The sequence below is a fragment of the Clupea harengus genome, chromosome 15 (assembly GCF_900700415.2).
Source record: "Clupea harengus chromosome 15, Ch_v2.0.2, whole genome shotgun sequence".
Classification (NCBI taxonomy): domain Eukaryota; kingdom Metazoa; phylum Chordata; class Actinopteri; order Clupeiformes; family Clupeidae; genus Clupea; species Clupea harengus.
In genome coordinates, this window is record NC_045166.1 from 23893029 (window position 1) to 23914851 (window position 21823).

The 21823-nt window shown below is 46.3% G+C and overlaps 1 protein-coding gene across 5 annotated transcripts in view; it reads right to left on the reverse strand.

Annotated features, from left to right (window-relative positions):
* Nucleotides 1–6145: 6145 nt before the first annotated feature.
* Nucleotides 6146–21823, reverse strand: part of akap7 (A kinase (PRKA) anchor protein 7) — a 29213-nt gene continuing 13535 nt past the window's right edge. For 3 of the 5 annotated variants that reach the window (XM_031581111.2, XM_031581112.2, XM_042709992.1), the window contains 2 exons: nucleotides 9049–9084; nucleotides 6146–8362 (listed from right to left, as the gene is read on the reverse strand). In XM_031581111.2, coding sequence (XP_031436971.1) covers nucleotides 8148–8362; nucleotides 9049–9084 — 251 coding nt within the window. In that variant the 3' untranslated portion in view covers nucleotides 6146–8147. The remainder of the gene's footprint in view (nucleotides 8363–9048; nucleotides 9085–21823) is intronic. The other 2 variants (XR_004165212.2, XM_012829954.3) reach the window with 2 other exon arrangements.

A 21823-nucleotide genomic window follows, 5' to 3' on the forward strand; every position in this document is an offset into this window, starting at 1 on the left:
AACAAAGCCGAGGTCCATAAATGATAATGGCTGGATAGCACACAGCCATGTAAGCGTAAGAGCTGGCTCTCTCAGTAGTCCCTCAGAATCTTACACAGTAGCAGAGATCCTAAAAAGCCTTTCCTTACTTAATCTAGGCTCGAGAGCTTGGGGATGAAAACAGCTCATAGATCTTGCCCTCCGTTTCTGCCAATGCTTACAGACCGGAAAGTCTGAGAGATCACAAGCGAGACAGAGAGAAAGGGCCAATCTGGAGGAGGCTGGAGGAGGCTGGAGGAATGCAGTCTATTCTGCTCGGGGTTATTGGATTTAGCCATTTAATCACTGGCCCCCATGCAGTGCAAGCATTTGTTACGACAAGGAGATCTCGAGGGGGCTTCAGCAAGCCAGTCATCTCTGGACCCATTTTCTCCAAAGGCTATCATTTGCCAACGGAGTGGAAAGAGATGTGCTTCTCTCGGTCAATGCAGCCTCTTATCGTCCATGGCTTCTTCCACTATGCAGACTATGTACGTATGTTTAAATCACAGCATTCCTCAAATGCGCTGGCTTACCCAATCTCTTACCTCAAGTCTATGCAGTTATCATCAGATAATCAAGCGGTTGTGCGTCTTATAGTCAGTGTTGAGGCAGAACAGGTCATGGGCTGTAATTGGTGTCATCTGTGGTACAAACTGTGTGTTTGCCTAGAAGACAATGTGAGCCAGGACCGTCTCTGGTTATTTTGGAGGTGTCATTGTTCTTAGATTGAGCTGCCATCAACAATTACCATCACGCTAGCGTATCAGAAAGAACAGGAGGACTGAGTAGCACTGAACGTGGATGTCATTTTATGGTGGGGGAAGGGTATACTACACAAACAGACCTCCATTTGAAATCGAGACAACACATTAGAATGCAAAAGGAAAGAATCGGGTGCACTTATTCCCTCGTGGGTGCGGAGTGAACGGGAAATCTGGGTGACGGGTGAGTGGTGGGAACGCCATGGAGGTCGATATGGATGCCTGTTGCTCAGTGTTCATTAGTGTCACTGTTAGTGTTCACCTTTTTGCCCCAAGGCCCCCCCTGTGTCCAAGGAAACATTCTATATTTAACTTATCAAAACACCCTAGCAACTGCCAGCTGTTAAGACGGTTCTCTAAGCTAGCTAGGTAGATACAGTAAGATACAGTTGAATTAGACAACAATGCTTAAACAGGCCTGCCCTTAAAAGGCCGCCTGCCGTCTATCCCTACATGGTGCTTGAAACATGCCTGAGAGAAACAGATCTCCTTTAAATCTCACCACTTCCTCTGACACTAACAGTGGGGAGTTTTCGTTGTTTCCAGTGACAGCAAGACAGAAAAAAACAGACAGAGACAAATCCTTAAGTGGTTGGCTTTCACGTCTCCTTACTCTTGAGGTCGCTATCAAGTGCGTATCCAGGTTGACATAAGAGAAACCTTCACCCTCCCTTCCCCTTCCTTAGTCAGTGTCTGGACTAAGCTTATTTGCTCTGAGTTAACGCCTCTGAGGGTGCGTGCGGAGTAGGTAGCTTGATAAGACCAAGACTTTGACCCCTGTGACCCCCAACGTGCAGGCAGTTCTCACTCTCCCAGAGGGCAACCACTGTTGACAAGAGTGTGAACGTGCAATGAAAGGTGACATGGGTTTGACATCAGTGTCACTTCTGTTGAGATTGGAGGCTTCACCTTGGGGAAGGATGATGTCATCCTCTGTGTGTGTGTGTGTGTGTGTGTGTGTGTGTGTGTGTGTGTGTGTGTGTGTGTGTGTGTGTGTGTGCGTGTGTGTGTGTGTGTTTTAATGCATAGTTATCTAGTGGCCCTGAGGATTTGTAAATTTGATAAGAATGTGTGGTTGGCCATCAGTCAGCTGAAAGGGTGACAGTAATGGTCTGCCTGTCCTTAGCTTAAGTAAGGGCAAATAAAGACCTGCTTCAGCATGGTCCAAGGACATCATCACACATCATGTCAATTAGGAAATCTCAGCTCAGTGTCAACGGAAGAAAAAATATAACTGAGACATGGCCGCAATGCCCTGTGCGCTTGTTAAGTCAGTACATTTCTCCTTCCAAAAAGTAAAAAAGAAGGAACCAATGAAATAATTATGTTTAACTTTTTTTGCCCAACAATTCTCTGACAGTGATTATCTCAATAAGTATAATTTTTTCCCCTTCTGTTGGCACTTAGTTGGTGTTGCCATGGACACATATTCAGTGAGTGTACTGTGGCTTTAATGAAATTGGCAGTTCTCTCTCCTTGATCAGATAGCAGACCTAGCAATTAGCTTCCCATCAATCTCTCACCCTGGCACTGATCCCTTAAAAAAGCTGTCACAGCTGAGAGAGGAAGCCCTGTCTGAAACGCAGGTGGCAGAGCTATATAAACTTGGATAGTCAAGTAGTCAATAAATAAAGGTGGGTTTGCTATAGATAAGGCTATCTTGATCTTATTAAGTCCTCCCTCTGTGATGGATAGTCGAATAGTCGACAAATAAAGGTGGGTTTGGCATAGACAAAGCTATCTTGATCTTATCGAGCCCTTCCTCTGTGATTTTGTCTTTGGTAACTGAGATGTCATCATAGGGTGAAAAGGTGATAAGAAGATAAAGACTATTCCAGCATACGTTACTGACGTGAGTTAGTTAAACCAACATATAGTATGTGTCAGAGAGTGCTACTCAGATTCCTGAAATTCCATAGGAGTATTCCATCTTTCGGCCTTGGGAATAAACTCTGGAGTTTCAAGACTCAAGACTGGCACGTGGTGTCATAGGAAAGCTATATGATGGCTGAAGGGCACTGTATTTTTCCTCAGGGAAAAACCTGAACAGTAGGTCTGTATAAATGCAAAGCTATTGGGAAATTGTGGCGTTACACATACAGTTGTTCAGTTGAATACCCTCTGCAGAGGCGACTGCATGTAACGAAGTAGCCATTCCCCCACAGCCTTTGAGCAGTCTAATTAAACACTGTTATCTGCCTTCGACCAGAAGTGATTGTTTCGTTGCTGTTCCAGGTTGCAAACATGATCTCTACAGACGATGACGTGTACGAATTAAAGTGTTGGGGGAATAGCCATAATTAACCAGGAAATTGATTTCATAAGCTTGAATTAAAAAAAGGTCTTAGTGATACCAAGGCATTTGGCAAATTCACAGTGGTTAGCCTGATTATATATCCTTTATGGACTTGGGCTTGGCTGTTGCGACGCAATTAATTTCAGTTCACTGTAAAAAATAAATGTTTACATCATTCTGTATAGTCACACAACATGATATTTTAAGTCCTTGTGTTGTATGCAGTACTCGTCTTTAGAGAGTACATACACCATGACAACATTCTTTATTCTGGGGGGCGGCGGGCAGTAGGATATTAAATATGAATGCATTGAGACCTTACGGCAGGGTTTTTCTGTATGCATACAAAACACAGACAAATGACATGAATATTTATGCTAAGCCTGATTACACACGTTTCTTGGCCCACGAATGGGCACAAACCAGAGGGGCCAGTGAGCAATGTGAAAAAACATTTAAATATTAAAATGGTCTTTCTCCCTGAATGAAACGTTTCTCAGGTAAACATGACAGTTTTAATTATAATTAAGGAAAACAGAAAATGGAAGTTATGAAACCAACCCCGTCCTACTCGTGACTTGAATGGATTTGATCCTGATCAAAATAAAGTAATTCTTAAAAACTGTTTTTAATTGTATACATGGACTTAGAAAGCTCCCTAAAAAATGGTGAACAATGGTCCAGACTTTCTACTCCTGTGTAAGCAAAGCAAAGCTTATAGATTCAATTTACAGGGAACACAGACAGTAAATACAGCTGAAATGTATGATATGGTTGAACTGTACTGCAGGTCAGGTTGGAAAAGAATCTACTTAATGCAATCAAATTAATCCTCAACCATGATGAGCTAAAGGCTTAACAGATCTTAGGTAAGCGGATACCTTCATTAAGCATACAGGTCCTGGCCGCTGTCTATTATAGCACTCAGTGAATGTGTATCTTTCACCAGGCAAAGGTCACTCAGGTCTCCACATCAACAATAACATGGAGCCCATAAAGCCTCCCTATGTCCCAACATCATGTAATAACCCAGAGGCTCAAGAATCAAAGGTCTTCCTCGTGGAATTTATGGGCTTGCTCACTATCAGCTTCCTTGTCATTCCACAGCCTACCAGTGCAACTATCTTATTGTTTGCTTGAGAAATCGATGAAGCACGGCGTAATATAGGCCTGTTGCACCATTTTGTCAGTGTACCTCCAGCATATAAAACTTGTTTTATAAGATGATGTCCAGGTGGATGGCTATTGAGCTTACAGCAGCACTTCCCCGGTTCATACGTCGACTCAGATCCTCCAGGGCCCACTCTGCCAGCTGTCCATCAAGTGTAATCCTGTACCGTGGCCCTGTAAGCCCATAACAGTGCGACCACAAAGGCAATTAACACAAACTAATTAGCATTCATTAGTGTTCAACAAGTGCTCAGACTTCAGAAGAAAGCCAAATTAACATGAGTGTTGAAGGCTGTTTGCAAGATGCTGAAGAGAGGGCGGACGTGGACATCGGACGCTTGAGAACTCTGACTGACGTGTCTTGCGAGTGGCTCAGAGACTCTCAGCCAAGGCCTCCCACACATTCCTCTCATCACACTGAGCTGGTAGCCTCTGGTAGGTGGATCTGGCTGCCCTGCCAACCTGACCAAATGTAAAAACTCTTTTGTGTCGCTCGACAGTGACATTTAAAGATGTTGGGGAAATTGGGACAGCTCTATAAACGCCTTGGCGTGTTTAGATATGAGGCTGAGTCGGTGTGTGAGGTTTGAAGTTTACCGTTTATAGGTAACATACTTGCTTATGGCAAGGCATTTTTGTAAATAGACTAGGAAGATCTTACATCTCACATCATTATCATGAAAAGCTCATTCTCTTGTAAAATGGCGCCGTATTCCCAGCATTGCTTGCATAACCCTCTAGCGTATCTCCTTAAGTGCAAGTGAAAATATATTTATAGGAGACTACCAGGCTACATTGTCTGCTCATTGTTGAAGGTGAAGATTAATCAATTGAATCAGTGCAAAAAAATCCTGACAGTCTTTAAACTGAGAGTAGGTCATATCCTGGGCTATCTTTACGGTGTTGTAGTGTTACCTTCCTGTGGTAAGCTAAGTGTTGGTCATACGGTCTAACACTGAACTGCTCCAGTGAAGCAAATGGACTACACCGAACATGACATTGAGGAGAATGACACTGAAGGTCATCTGGGTCGTATGTCTTCCTGGGCAATCATTCGCCACAGACCTGCAGCCCCGCTGGGAGCTTCTGGTTCTGGTTTGTCATCGATCGTCCCGTGCAGAGCTGGAGAGATCTTCTAAAGGCTGAGACCGCAGGAAGCCCACAGGGGACACCGTCATCAGATATCCAGCTTCAGAAGACCGCGTGCCACTTCGTTTGATTGGGCTCTCACTCTTTCTCTCTCTCTCTCGCTGCTACTTTTCTCTATCCCTCACTTTCTCTCTTTCCTTTTTTCTTCCATCTCCGCAGATGGTACCCTCGCAGGGTTGAATCAGTTCTTTGAGGGTCAGAACAAAAATAGAGAGAAGAGGGGAGGGGATAAAAAAAAAAAAACGAGAAGGCGAGCTGTTGCGGAGGTGGTGGAGAGATGCAGATTTGGGCAGTGGTGTGCGAAGCGGCTCTAGGGAATAGCCATAGTCGTCATCCCTTTTGTGAGAGGATCTCTATAAAAAGCAAAACTTGGAAGAGCTCACTTCAAAGAGCTTTTAAAGGAGAATGTCTCCTTCCATTAGCTTTCTCTAATATTTGTGTTTTAGAGCAGGCTAAAAGGACCCAAATGGACATGGACACTTGACAGAAAATGGTACATTGCCTTTGTAGGCAGTCTGTTTAATGCATCTTTTCATCATAACAAAATAGAAATATGAATCCAGTCACTTTAAAATAACATACTTATTATTGTTGTACAAATTGAATCTAAGGCATGTGTAGCACGTTAGAAATGCAAACATTTGGCTGAACATCATTTGAAGTTGACCTGGGGGAGCTGAATTCTATTCTGATTTTCAGCACAGTCATTGCACCCTTTATGGAAGAAAACAGACAGGAAAAAGGGAAGAAAAATCACATCCTGATTTTATTGAGATGGACTGTTCACCATGGTTGAACGTATTAAATGACACTCTTGACATCTGGTAGAGCTGAAGTCAAAAAAAAACTTCATTATGTTTTTATGACTTGCTGTGCACCACAGCAACAAATGAATATGAAATGGAAAAATAAAGCGTGTTTCTTTTTAAGGTTTTGGTGAAGGTTAACAGCTGTAACGCAAACAGAAGATGAAGGTAAAAAGCAATGAAACCATGTCTCTGAGTGCAAGGTTATGACACAATATCCATGTTCTAATTGAATAGTTAAGGCCACTTGAAGTAGTAGCTCAGGTCTCTCTTTGACCCTACGAAATGCAAAAAACACATTAAAACTTAAACTCATGAGTTTGTGCTTTTTTTGCATCTAAGAACAGGTTTTAGACATAATTTAAATGAGAATATGCAGAAATAATTTAAAAATAAAGGAAAATATGAGATTGTCCCAAACAGTCAGCTGTGCTCACTTCACTCACTGGCTTAAAACAATGAGCTGTGTGTGTGTGTGTGTGTGTGTGTGTGTGTGTGTGTGTGTGTGTGTGTGTGAGTGTGTGAGCCTTCATGTCTGAATGTGTGTCTGTGGTTTGAAAATGGGTAGACACCATTTTCACTCTCTGCTAAAGGGAGGAGTGATACTGGGTAGGCCATTATCCTCCATGGTGTGTTGCCTTTTACCCTGTCCAGTAAGGGTCAATGAGTGGTCATAGCAGTGCACCTGTCCTCTGTCCTCCGTGGAGCTCCTGGAAGATTTGAGCTCGCACCGACGGCTGGGCCAGGAGAGCCCGTATGTTCCCCAGCCTCCTCTGGACCGAATCTCTCTGCCGGTCCAACACCCTTCTGATACGGCTCTCATCACGCCCTGCCCCTAACATTCACAGGTAGACAATAGGAGACCAAACAAAAACAAGAACCAAAATCCAGACGTAATAAAACAACACTGGCTAGCCTTTTGAACCCAAAACATGATGGCTGCCAATCTTCTTAGCCTTTCCCAATCTCACCCCTCCCCCCACACCACTTCTATTCTTTACCTCACTCTCTGCCCTCAGCCCCCTGTAAATGTGTTCTTTTTCTCTGTGGAGTTTTAGAGCATCTTCACCCACAAGATGGACATTACTTTGACTGGACTACAACGCCACGGTTTCAGCAAACACATAGCACTGACCGGACAACGTGTAAACATTGTTCACAGCATGTTTTTTCGACTGCATAGTCCATGATAATAATGAAACAATTTATAAGAATTCTAAAAACACATTTCATTGGTCTTAGTTTGAGACAAGGTTTCGGAGAAGCTGGCTTTTTTTTTGTTCTGTAGTGATAGATTAAGGTTAGTCAAGATGGTGATTGTCTTTGCACTGATCTGCCGATGGTTGGCCAGAGTCTGGCCTGCCTGTTCTGCCGTTTCTTGAACACAAACGAGGCACACACACAACAGATGCAGGTGTAGTGTGTACATGACTGTAGCTGTCCAGCTTATCCACCAAGTGCTTGAGCACCCAGGGGCCTGTCTGGGTGACTGTTCAGTTCTAGTGGTTACCTCTGCACAAAAGGTCAAAGTCTTTCACTCAGGGACCCAAGGTACATAAAAACAAAGACACAGATTTTCAAAAAAAAGGAGACAGTGGGTTGTGCTGAGCTGCTTGGCGGGGATCATCCTTCAGAAAAACAAAAACAACGGAAAACCAAGACAAAAAAAGAAAAACTGCACAAGATTCCAAATCTTCTGAAATCCATCCAATCACATCGCGTCAAGACGTCAACCAAACCAAGAAAATCCTTCAATTCCCAAGAGAGCAAATCCTTCTCCTCTTCCTCCTCCTCGGTCCTCTCTCCTTATAGTCCCTTCTTCCCAGACGGGAGGCGCCACCTGTCTGGTGCCCTGCCTTTGGGGGGTGGTAGAGGCTGGACCCCATAGTGGTCCTGGGTGGGCTGGGGGGGCGGGCAGGGGTTTGCTAGGCTGATTGGACGGGCTCACTTTCTGGCGTTAGAGTTGAGGGTGTCGGATGGAACCTGGGTTGCCGTCTGTGCCGGCGTCTGGCCCTCTCCTTTGGGCTGGGCGGCGCCGCCGTTGTTCTGCTGCGTCTCCTCCATGTACTGCTGGACGGCCCGCAGGACCGCGTCCTCCACCAGACGCTTGCTCAGGCTCACCAGCTCCTCGTCATCCGGCTCCGGAAGCTTCTTTCCACCTAAAGCCACGTGGACACACAATCGCACACACACACAAAAGCACACACACACACACACACACACACACACAAAAGCGCACACACACACACACACACACACACACACACACACACACACACACACACACACACACACACACACACACACACACACACACACACACATACACATACACACAAAACCAGAGAGGGAGGGAAGGGATGTGTCAATCCCATTTGCAAGAAAGAGAGAAAATCTTACAACCAAGCTATTGAACAGTAATCCAATTAACCTAGGCTCAACCAAAATAGTACCTAGCAAGCCCTTTGCAAATACTAAGCTTTGTGACTTTTAACATACATTTGAAGGGTTTCGTCACTGGGTCATCACTGTATCTGTCAGGTTCACAGAGTGATAAATCCCTTGTATTACATGGCATTAAGCTACTTTGGGCAGAAAACCCCTTATGCTGGGTAAATGTATTAACGAACATGGCATTAGTCCAAAAAGTGGAAATAAAAATGGCACTCGTTGTTACACAGACTGGAATAAGGCTGGTTAAGAGTGCTATTGCTGCTGCTAAAGTGTCAGTTTGGTGCCCATGCCCGTGTGGGGGATCAAAGGAAAGGAGTGCCATGTTCTAGGGGTGGGTGGGTGAATGGATGGGGGGTGGGGGCCTCGTAGCCTACAAGAAAGAGACACGTACTTGTCCTTGAGGCTCGATGAGCTCTTTGAGTAAGATCTGCAAGACAAACAATATCCATTTAGCAAACCATTGTAATTCTTCCAAAAGACTTGTCATTTAATCACCAGCAATTTTGTCAACTCATGCCGTAATTTTCTCAGATTCACCATTATTTTCCCCATTCAACAATGCATTTACATCAAATGACATGCCGCTGAGGCGACGGTCTGACGAAATCAGACAGCTTATAGCTCATACTTGATTAGACTCTTCACCCAGCATGTCATTATCAGATTGCTTATATAATTTGCAGGCAGATGATCCTGTAGCGTTTTTGCAGGATGAGTCGGTTCTGATTGGTAGTACCATCATTCAGGTCTTCCTCCAGCAATGTGAACTCAGAATATGAGCTTGTAGGTGCACACAGCAGCCCATATCACCCAAGCTAGGCCATTTGGCAGATCAAATATCACTTAACCAAAGCTGGATTTTACATGACAACAATTTAATTATCTATATTTAATTTTTTTTTTTTTTGATTTCATCCAATGCAACTGACAGTACAGAGAGGCAACATTACATTAGTACAGTAGCCTTCCATGCAAGAAGGTTATACCTTTCTACAGGTCTAGTGAGCGTAGCCCATTTTTTGTCTTAAGTATGTCTGCTTACTATCTGGCTACACATCATTTCTAGTAGCCTTAACAGTTGATGAGTTGGAGAGGGACTAACGGCACTTAACGCACAACAAAACTAAAAAAGTCTGTCGGCAGATCACATCATGATCTACAGTGGCGTCTCACAAACAATCCAATGACATTCACCAGCAACCTAGTAGAGTTCACGACCTTGTCCCTCTAATTAGCAATTTTGTGTTGCAAATAACATGGCAAAGTCTGGTCAAACATTAGAATAAGTCTTTCAATAGACACATCTTTCTCCACTCAGTCTCGAGGTGTTCACCATGCCTCCAATGTGGCTCTCAGAAAAACAAACTGTCGAGTTGTTTCTGTAAGCCAAAATACATAGCCACTACTACATGAGAAAGTGGATTGGCAAGACATTTCTAAAATCTGAGCTTCGAAAGTGAAAATCATAACAGTTAGCTTTACATATTGGCATCGTTGTAATGACCGGAACATCAGTAACATTCCATTAAATAACACTGATAGACTTAGGTGAAAGAGAGTCATCCTTGATGCGATTACCCTCATTCTAACGGATGCTTAGTACTTCTGTTTCTACTGTTTCTCTGGACATGGCAAGTTACCCAATAGGTAATGGAATGCCGCCTATTTACAAAAGAAAATGAACATTCAAGCTGTGCTCATAAAATAATAAGACTGGATATATCCTGTCATATACACTCTTCTTTAGAGGGTACACCAATGGCAGAGACTGACCATGACCATCACTTTCTCCACCCATCATGATTACACAAATGTAAATGACAAAAGCTCAAAGCTCATTCAGATGTTGACGTGCTTGACCTGTTGGAGACCTCTCGGAGACAAGTAGAGAAACCATCAACCAGTCCTGATACACTCTGATTCCTCCCCACCCTTTGCCATGCTTCAGTCACACTTTTCGTCCCATCCAATCAATCAGAGCATAGGAGTCGGACCTAAACTGGGACTTGCATTCATCCGAGAATGCAATGGATTTCTCACGACTAAAGGTTTCTGCAACATGAAAGACCTCCCGATGATTAGTAGGAGGGGGAGGTCACGCTGCATTATGGCACAGTTCAAAACCCACGTGGGTGAAAGCTACCAGCGTGAGGAGTGCACTTTGTTCTCTCCATAATTGGACAGCTCGGCAGGCAACTCAATTTGTGCCAAATGTGGCGTTTCAAAGCCAGTTAAGATATTTTGTGTCAGAAATGCTTTGCGCCACATGTTAATGTTGAGGGATGGCCATGTATGACCTATAAGATGCTCATTTTTGGTTGCAGTCAAGGATATGATTAAACAAAGGGGTTGTAGTTGCAGTTATGTTGCAGTTAGTGTCTAGACAGTTTATGAGTGCAGTTACTGCTTTGCAGTATTTCGACCCATTTTCAGAGGCAGAGGTAAAACGCCTCAGCAATGTTGCTGGTCATGAATGTGTTAATGTTTTAGTCAATAATATTTAGTTTGCCGCCTTTCCTGTTCCCAGGCATGTTCTGAACCTTGAAGCGCACCGTGCTCCCAATGCAGCTATGGCAAGAGTGGAAATTTTGCACCCGGCTGCCTTCCTCTGCTAATAAGTCAGCAATCAGCTAGGCTAATTCACTTACGAGCACAGCGCCTAATGAGCCACCGGGAAGTCCTAAATCGGAGCTGCGGGAACGGTGGCATTTCCTGAGGAAGCGGTAGCCTCCTCCTCCTCCTCCTCCTCCTCCTCTGAGCTCCTCTTCACTAGCGATGGGGTCAGATGAGGAAAATGGGGCAGAGGGACGGTGGGGGATGGGAGGGGTGCAGGCAGACCTGCGCGTCTCTGCTGCTGCGTTAACAGTGCTCACGCTACGCTGCACTACAATGCTGCTGCTGGCAACTCACTCCAACATCAGCTGGCTGCACGTTACATAGCGCTGCATGCACAACACCGGGCTCACGAAGGAGTGATGGACGCTTGAGGGAGCAGAACTTTAAAAAAAAAAAAAAAAAGGGGCTCAACTAGGCACGTAGGCCCAGCAGTGGAGGGCTTTTAATTGCCGCTTTTGTATGTTGATGTTTTGAGCGAGTCTGGCATGCAGGCTGCTGCATACTGCCGCAGATAAATGTTGGGAAAGTCTATTGAGAGCCACATCCAACACTGCACAAGGTCAGTGCTTGCATGTATTGCAAGATTGATGTTCTTCTGCCATGAAATCAGTCCTTGAAATAACTGTGACAGCAAATCCGGGAACTGTGACGAATGTAGAAGTTACAATGGCAGTGTTTGCCGTGGCAACAAGCTGTTCAGTATTCTACCACAAAAACACAACCACCGCAAATTATTCATAGTCATTCAGACACAACCCTTTTCGTAACCTTCCCTGTCAATCAAGCCACCGAGTGGTACTTGAAATTTGCTGATAGACTCCACTCGAAGTGCATGAAAACAACAGAAAACAAACAAGGGAGTGTTTGACTAGCAGCTCCTCCACAACAAAATCACCACAACCTCACACACCTACACCTACACATTCTGATCTCTGACCACTTCTCACAACAGAGAGAGGGAGAGAAGGAGTGAGACAAAGACAAAGAGAGAGAAAGAGAGGGGAGAACTGCAGGACCGAGACAAAAGGAAGGGTGAGCCACAGATATAAGAGGGGTTTGAGGTTTACCACTCCATTTGTAAACCACTAACCATATTTGAGAAGCAGAATGAGAGGGGACCAGATAAAGAGGGTGAGCCACAGAGAGAGAGAGAGAGAGAGAGAGAGAGAGAGAGAGAGAGAGAGAGAGAGAGAGAGAGAGAGAGAGAGAGATGGCCTGGGAGAGTAGCCAGTTGCTGTCCTGTCCTGGTACTGGTTCAGTGCAGCTGCACACTTGAGTATTCTGAGGCTGCCTGTGCATTCCAGCGCTCTCCCCCATCGCCACGGGGAGCCGTCAGCACCCGACCACTGCTCTTGCACCAACAACACAGCGGCACTTTCAGGCTCTCTCTCTCACACACACACACACACACACTCTCACACACACACACACACACAGTGTCCAGCTGTGATCACGTTTGGAGGTTGCCATTGTGTAGCCTACTGAGTGTCTGATCTAAGTGACAAGCGAGACCTCAATATGCCCTCCTCCTCTATTTCTCCCTCACCTCCTCCTCCTCCTCCTCACCTCCTCCTGTTCTCGGTGTCCTCCACCTCTGCTTCTACCTTTACACCCCCCCCAACCCACCCCACCCCCGTCTCTATCCTTCTTCTTCTCCATCCCACTTCCCCTCCCTGTCACGTCCCCTCTTCCCGAAATACTGAACAGAAGTAGGGCAACGTCTCTGTTCAGTGTGTGCGCCTGTGTGATTGAGTGTGTGTGTGTGTGTGTGTGTGTGTGTGTGTAAGTTACTGAGTGTTTATGTGTTAGACTGACTGCAGGCACTCAAACCCACAGTCTTGCCTTAGTGCTTGGGTGTATGCCGGGCTAAAGCAGTGTTAACAACACTCATCTCCGCACATGGATACGGGCAGCAATCCTCAGCCTAGCAACAGAAGAGCAAGGTTGACGCTCACAAAAGGTTCAATGTCCAACACAGGCACAGATCCGGAGGACCCTCCAAACACAACACAAGCTCTCTGTGTGTATATATATGGAAGTCACGGAGAAAACCGGGGAGATGACAGCTTCCAATGAATGTAGCCTTTCTGCATTGCCTATTGTGTGCGAAACGAAAGGAGAGAAAGAGAAAAATAGAGAGAGAGCAAGTAAGAGAAAGAGACAGGGAGTAATTGAGACAGACAGAGAGACACAGGCACAGACACACAGACACACACACACACAGGGGCTTCTCCAAACCCTGGCACTTTGACAAAGACTCTGCAACTCGGCACGTTGGAGCACAATGGTGACAGAGTCCAAGCCCCACGCACGAGTCTCCAGCTTCACGTGTCTGCTTTTTTTTTTTTTTTTACAGCCGATTATAAAACAATATACACACGCTTGCTCAAGCTTGCTCTTATTTTCTCCCTCACACACACACACACACACACGCATGCCCAACCCTAAGAGATAAGGGCAGATTTCTGAACCTTTCTTCACACACTGGAGAAATACACCCTCTCTTCTCAGCAGTATTAAGACACGACAGCAATCCTCCGCTGTAAGCCAATCATGTTAAGACCCAGTGGGGATTTGGTGAATGTGGGACAGAGTCCCGGTAAGCCCCGACCACCCAGCCAAAGCAGTAGAAGCAGCAGCAGCAGCAGCAGCAGCGGACTTACTCAGCTTCTCCTCGGCTCGGGAGAAGGGAAAGCAGCACAACTGCCCCATGGCCACTCCACTCTCCTCTTCTCTCCTCTCCTCTGCTGGCTTCCCTCGGTCTCTCCCTCTCTCTTTTTGTCAATCTGTTCTTCACACTCCTTTATCTCCCCTCTTCTCTCTCACTCTTCTTCTTCTCTCCCTGTCTGTCTGTCCGTCCTCCCAGTGTGTGTTTCCAGCGGAGGCGGATGAGTGGGTAAGGGTGAAGTGCGCCTTGCTCCGCGCAGCCAGCCAGCCAGCAATGGGAGCGAGTGAATGGGTCTTGCTCGGTCTGCTCCGCGAGTGTGTGTGTGTGTGTGTGTGCGTGCGCGTACGTTTGTGTGTCAGTGAAGGGGGAGGGGGGGGGTGACTCAAGCTCCACCCCCCCCCCCCCCCCCCCATTCTTGCTCACTGCCTTGAATAATTGCTGTGGAATGGCGGGCAGATGACAGCCGTTGTGTGTGTGTGTGTGTGTGTGTGTGTGTGTGTGTGTGTGTGTGTGTGTGTGTGTGTGTGTGTGGGGCTGTATGTACACACATCTCTCCGCCACCACCCTACCAATGGCACTCAGCAGCGCCTTGCTCCAGCAGCTGAATGTTTTCACTATCTATTGTATTTTCCTACGACTATGGATTTCCCCTAATACGTTTCCAATGCAGCAGCAAGGGCAATTTACTGTGTGACCGATGAAAAAAAAAAAAAAGAGAGACTGACAAACCTGTGGTATTCCCTGAGAGCGCACAGACCGCGGTTCTTTCCCCTGGCACTAAGCATTCCGCTCAACGCTCACTCTGGGTTCCGAGTGGTTTCCCTGGAGAGTGGGGTGTCGGCCTGAATAAAATGCGATCTTGCCAGATAATAAAGCCGGTTTAATTCAGCCTCGTCATGGTGCCGTTGAGAGGGATGAACTCGTCTCGGCTCTACCCATCAAGAGAGTCTCTCTCTCCGTGCAGGTTCTCAAGCATAATTACCAGCATGCTGACGTGATCATTCATCATGGGGCTAATTAACAATTTTCTCTCTTACATCAAGGGAAAAATCATTCCATGCAACGCCAGTCCAGGGCCGGCAATCAAAACACTGGCTGCAATTAAATCAGCTGGAAACACTGGCTCTCTGTGCTCAGCTGAGGTGACGGTATTAACCAGTCTACCTCAGATGACCACAGGGTCTGAGTCCAGTGGACGTATGAAACCCTGCAGCCAAACGATGGCAGATATACAGTATGTGACATCCGTCGAGGAGGGTGCCGCTACACATCCTGGTGCATTAGTTCAAATCAAACGCTATCGTCTTTTACTTTTTCAAGGTCCATTACGTGTATTAGAGGGGGGGGAAACACAAGAGCTAGTGCACACGTGTTCTCTTTCGGATTAAAAGCGCATGGCTCCAATGTTTGCTAACCTGTGGGGGTCATTTGTGGTCCGGTTTTGATTTCCACTCGACTCCTATTACTGGAAAATCACATAGCTGGAGAGGGTAGGATGGCGTATTGAAAAGAACTTGGGTGAAAAAAAAAAAAAAAAAACAGCTGATGAGATGAGAGGAGAAGGAGGGTCAGCGGTTGGATGGGTGGGTTGGGGGTTGTTGTTGTTGGCGCATCATGACGGAAGAGCCACTGGAGCGGAAGAGGGAGAAGAGCCGCCAGCTTAAACACACAGCGGTGCCCATGTGGGGGGCATGACCCTCACACACACACACTCCCTCTCTCATTCACACACACACACACGCATACACACACACATCTGAACCCTCTAGCCAAACTCCCTGATAATAGAGGGTTGGGGTAAGAAAGAGATACAGAGAGAGAGCGAGAGGGATAAAAAAATACATGAAGACATTGACAGACAAAAAGAGAAAGAACATCGTATAAATGGGACACAGAAGATTTATACAGACGTACGGACAGATCCATACATGCATGCATAATGGACTCTGACAGACTTCAAGTTAGATGGAGAGATAGAGAGGAGAAGAGAAGAGACAGGCAGGCGGAACTATAGATACATATAGACACAAAATGGATCCATGGGCACATATAGTTCATAGACATGGAAGACATGAAACAGGCAGATTTACGCAGACGGACAGATAAAGCGCCACAGGGAGAGAGAGAGACACAGACAGGCCGATTTATGGAGATAGAAAAAAAAGCTCCACAGCTGCAGCGAGTACATCAAGAGATGGAGACAGAGCGATATATGCAGACAATAAAGTCCCACACAAAGAGAGAGAGAGAGAGAGAGACAGAGAGAGAAAGAGAGAGAGAGAGAAAGAGAGAGAGAGACAGAGGTAGTCAGTCACGGTGACCCGCCCAACTCCACATGACTTGATCCCTGATCCTCTGCAAATGGCATTCAATTAGACTCTGATCTAATTTCCTGGGCTGGTTGGTTGCAAATGGTTTTAGGAGGGAGAACAAAAACAAAACCAGATATCTACAGATGGGATTGGCGATAACGGGAGGGCTCTTGGGTTAGCGACAAAAGCGACAGCCTGTGTTTGCCTTTGGGAGGTGGCAGAAATGAGAGACTGCTTGTTTCCTTTGCTTGTCTGTCTACACACAAGGAATACATGCACCGAAAGAACACAGTGGGTGTTCTCCGAGCATACATCTGTTTTTCTCTCTATGTATTTGTGTGTGCGTTCACCCCTTGTGTGTGTGTGTGTGTGTGTGTGTGTGCGTTCACCCCGTGTGTGTGTGTGTGTGTGTGTGTGTGTGTGTCTACATGTGACCTGTGAAGACTGTTTTCCCTCTCCCTGAGCAGTGGCTCCCTCCAGCTGTGCTGTGTTACATACCAGAGGCTCCTGCCACTGCTGCAGCCCACTGTAACGGCCGCGTGTGAACTGGTGAAAAGGTTGCACGGGCGCGACAACATCCAACATCCCCAAACCACAGGGAGGTGTCTGGCAACCCCGCTGCGCGAGTCACTGCTGTGGGCGATGTAACCGAGGCTCAGTGCAGGGAGAAGTCCACAGGCTGGGAACTATTCTACATCAACTACATCTAACCTGGGTGGACTCACACACACACACACACACACACACACACACACACACACACACACACACACACACACACACACACACACACACACACACACACACACACCCATTCTGTTGAATTTGCATTGATGAGTGAGTTAAAGGTTACTTTGTAAATGTGTAGCTTTTATTGCTGCAGCACTAAGCGCTAAACGACAACGTTTATTGCAGTTTCACGTCCCAGATTGCTTGTTCCCATTTTGACAGGTTAATGATGTTCAGTGTGGCATGATCTCATAAATCTCGCAGTCAGCAGATTGGTGTCAATCATCACAATGATGCATGTGGGGAGTGGGACTGGGAGAGAGAGGGGGGGAGAGGGGGGAGAGAGAGAGAGTGAGTGAGTTTGTGTGTATGAGTGCGTCTGAAAGGGGAGTGGTCCATTGTGCTTCCTGAGTATTAATAAGGCCCATGACAAACACTTCAGATCAATACTACACAACATGTAATATCCAGAGGACGTGTGGTTGCAGGATTATTGAGTGGCTACCAGCCACTTCGTGTCCAGACCAGAAACGAGTCTGTAAGAAAATGAGAGAGACAGAGAGAGAGGCTGTGCTCTTACAAACCACTATTTGTGCTTCCTGCAACTGGCAGGTCCTGCTCGGACCAGCCCGTCTGGAGCAGATCGATACTAATCAGATGGCCTGAATGGATCGGTGGTATCGAATTGAGGGGGCGGTGGGGGGGGGGTGTGGGTGGAGGCTATTATTGTGTCCGTCACGACTTGTTGGCGGGGAGAGATTGCAGACACTGGTAGGGCCCTGGTTATGTTATTGGGGATTGGAGAAACAAGGCAGATGTTGCACTCATTTAGGGGGCTTTTGCTAGATGGAACATATTGTGCAGGTGGTGTTCAAAGTCTGAGCCAGACTAAAAATGCACTGACAGTACAACATAGTTGGCAGTATAAATACACGAACTTCAGGGAGAAAATGAACAAAATGGAGAAAAGTGGGAGGCAGTCGGGGTGTTGAGGCATTCTTCCATCGGAGTCGGAATCCACATGGGAAGCCACTCATCCACATCCATACTTCTGGATTTTCCTGAATTTATTACAGTTGCCCACAGCCCGAGACAAGATTTCCACTCAAATCCCAGTCAATGACATCACACGCAAACCCTATATTAAACTGCTGGAGATTACAAACCACTTCACTGCGTAATCAGCGAACTATCTGGGCATCTTCTGGTGAAGTTTTATGGCCCCACAAAAAAACCTACGCTACTCTTTAGGCCAATTGGAAAATCGCATTCATGACATTTGAGTGCCCTTACAAAAGAAGTGTGCTTATAATGTTTGCTGGCCCTCCTTGTATTTGGGTATGCAGGGACCAGGGCGGCTATGGGAGGAATGGCATTTTAAGCTCTGCGTTCTTCGATCAGGCTCAGTGGACACTGATGGAGTATGACGTCTCTCAGGCATGCGTTTGGGGGCTCCAGACCTGCTGTTTATCACGACTGTTTTCATGACTTTTACTACCACTCTGGAAGACTGCGTGCCCCTTAAGTCCAAAGCAAAGCCAGCTGCTGTGCAGTCCTGCAGCTGTCAAACCACACACACACACACACACACACACACACACACACACACACACACACACACACACACACACACACACACACACACACACACACACACACACACACACACACACACACACACACAGGGTGTGATCTACAGATGCTAGGCCCATATAGAAGGCTTTCCCCGTCGCAGAGAGCTTGAGATGCAATTAGACGAAGCTGTCAACACAAAACACCCAAGATTCGCAGGCAAAGAGCCAGAAACGAATTCCGGTAAGTAGAGGAAATGATGACCAAGGATTACTGGGTTTAAAAAAGAAGAAGAAAGAAACAAAATTGTTCCATTGTATGAGTGATGAGATTTAAAAAAAAAAAAAAAAAAAAAGTTAGATCTCAAAAACGAGTTGCTAAGATACAAGGGATGGAGAAATGGGGGAAAAAAAAAAAAAAAAAAAAAAATAGTCGCAGATAAAAAGGCTGTAGAATGAGGTAAAATCCACTAAAATTACCTCTCCAGAAAATCCATGGACCTTTTTACATGGCTATGGGCCCCCAATGCACGACACACACAGGCATTATTGACCGTCATAGGTCCCACAAGCATCACAGACAGACAGACAGGCAGGCAGGCAGGCAGACAGACAGACAGACAGACAGACAGGCAGACAGACGAACCTGCTCCAGTCCCCCACTGTCTCGGCTCAGTCCACTGGGAGTCTCCAGTGTGACTTCCACTGAAGGTCGGCCCATCGCAGCCCAGCCAGTAAATCTGAGTCATGTGACGAAGGTCGGAACGGAGATAAGCAGGTGCGCTACCAAGATTAGCATTGTTATCAACCCCCGCCCCTGCCTCTGCCGCTTCTAAATTGCCGATTATGTTGCAGCTTTCTTCTGTATCTCGGTTTACTTCTTCCGTCGTTTCCAGGAAGGATGCACACCACGGGTGGGGACAAAATGCTCATAAGCTAGCAAACTGCAGTCTATCTATCACAGAAAAATGAAACTTGACTGGCTTAATCAGTTTGAGAAGCACTGAACTGTTTTTCAGTCAGTAGCCTCTTGCTTTTCTGGTGGCTTCATTACTCTGGATGAGTCACTTCTACATAAAGAAATGACATGAGATGCTGAGCATAAGGCACTTTGATGGCCTTGATGATTTTATCGGAAATCTGTAGTTCACAGGAGAAAATCTGTGTTCGAAGCTAAAGAGATACTATAAAACAATAGTATTTGAATTTAAATATACTCTTTTTGGTGTTGATTCTACATTGGTGATTTTACATTTAAATATCCATTATTACAAGCTTACGGGCCTCATCATACGGGCCTGAACGGGTCTCATCATAGCTTTTATATCAGTGTGGAATTCATCCCTGCTTTCATGGGAAAACCTTTGCTTTGGATGCTAAGATGAGGGAAGCACATACCACAGGACAATTCAACAGACACTTCAGTAGAAACAAAGAGTGTGTCTAGAGCTAGATACATTTGTCCTGTGTGTGTGTGTGTGTGTGTGTGTGTGTGTGTGTGTCTTCCTTAGACCACAGGGTCAGAGCACTCCTCTACACTGTGACCAGCCGTCGAGAGGACAGCTCTCAGGAGCACAGGCTGTCATCCATCACCCGCTGACAGATGTCCTTCACAGGAAAATTAGGTAAAAAAAAACAAAAAAAAAAAAACAGATCTACAGGGATTTCAGCACTGTCGCTCGTACACGTGGGAATTGAGAGGATGCGTGGATGCTGCGCTCTGATGAACTGCGAGGTGCACAGAGCTCCAATCAAAAGCACAGTGTGACAGGGTGAGCTTGAGACCGTCCTGATGCGCCAGCTCAAAGGCCTTACACTTGTCACTCACACTGACTGTTAGACAGGTGGGGCAACGTTCTGAAACGAGCTCCAACACAGACTGATCTTCTGTTCTGTGGATTTCACTCAGTGGGTGAGAGAGGACGAGAGAGAGAGATGGAATAGAGAAAGACAAAAGGAGACTTTGGAGGAGCTGGTCACACTCCTCTATGGGCTTGAGGACATTGTGTCTGATGTTCACCCCTTCAGTCAGTGGGGGGGGGGGGAGAGAGAGAGAGAGAGAGAGAGAGAGAGAGAGAGAGAGAGAGAGTGAGTGAGTGAGTGAGTGAGTGAGTGAGTGAGAGAGACAGACAGAGAGAGAGAGAGACAGAGAGAGAGAGAGACAGAGAGAGAGAGAGAGAGATGGAATAGAGAAAGACAAAGGAGACTTCCTGTACCCCTTTGTGCACTCCTAGCACCAGCTCACCTTCTGCACTGTTCGCCAAAGAGGGATGAAAGATCTGCATATACTGTTGGCAAGTCCCTTCACTTAGAAAAATATACACCCACACCCACACACAAGTGCCCAAAAATAACATACAATCTGTTTGCATGAACTTTGCCTGACCGAGAACAATACGAGCAGTCTCCCGGTAAGTGGATTCAATCTTTTTTTCTGGTCTCTTGAGAACAATCCTCCATCTCTGACCTCCTTACGCCAGAGAAGGGGAGGACAGGGACGGTGTGTGTGTGTGTGTGTGTGTGTGGGGGGGGGGGGGTTGGGGGTTCTGGGCACCTCAGCCACCTTGGGAGCTACTCTCATCCTCCCCACTGTAGCACACAAAGGGACTCAGACGCAGAAACACACATGGGTTTCTTGGCAAACAAGTCTGCAGTCAAACAGTCAAGCCTTTTTGGGGACAAAGGAGAGTGCTGAGAAGAGAAATCTGGTGGAGGAGAGAGGATTACATCCCAAGCGCTTATCCCCCCTCCATCCCGCTGCCATGCAGATGAGTTTGGGACGTAGGAGAGCTGTGCAAAAGATTGCGACTGGAGTGAAAAGAGGATTGAAAAAAAGGGAAAATAAAATAAAAATCAAATTCATTTGGGGGTACAGGGGGTGTTGTCATGCCAGGACCCTGTGGATCAATCCTCTCAAAACTGCCAAAATCGCTTTTTCCACTGTAGAGAAAATCTTCATCTATACAGGAGGTGTACACACCCTACCCCGGCATACACAGACAGACATCCATCCGCAAACAAACACACACACACACACCCCTCCCCACACACACACACACCCCTCCCCACACACACACACACACCCCTCCCCACACACACACACACACACACACACACACACACACACACACACACACACACACACACACACACACACACACACACACACACACACACACACACACACACACACACACACACACACACACACACACACACACACACACACACACACACCATTTTGTCGTAGTTAAGAATACACACGTCCCT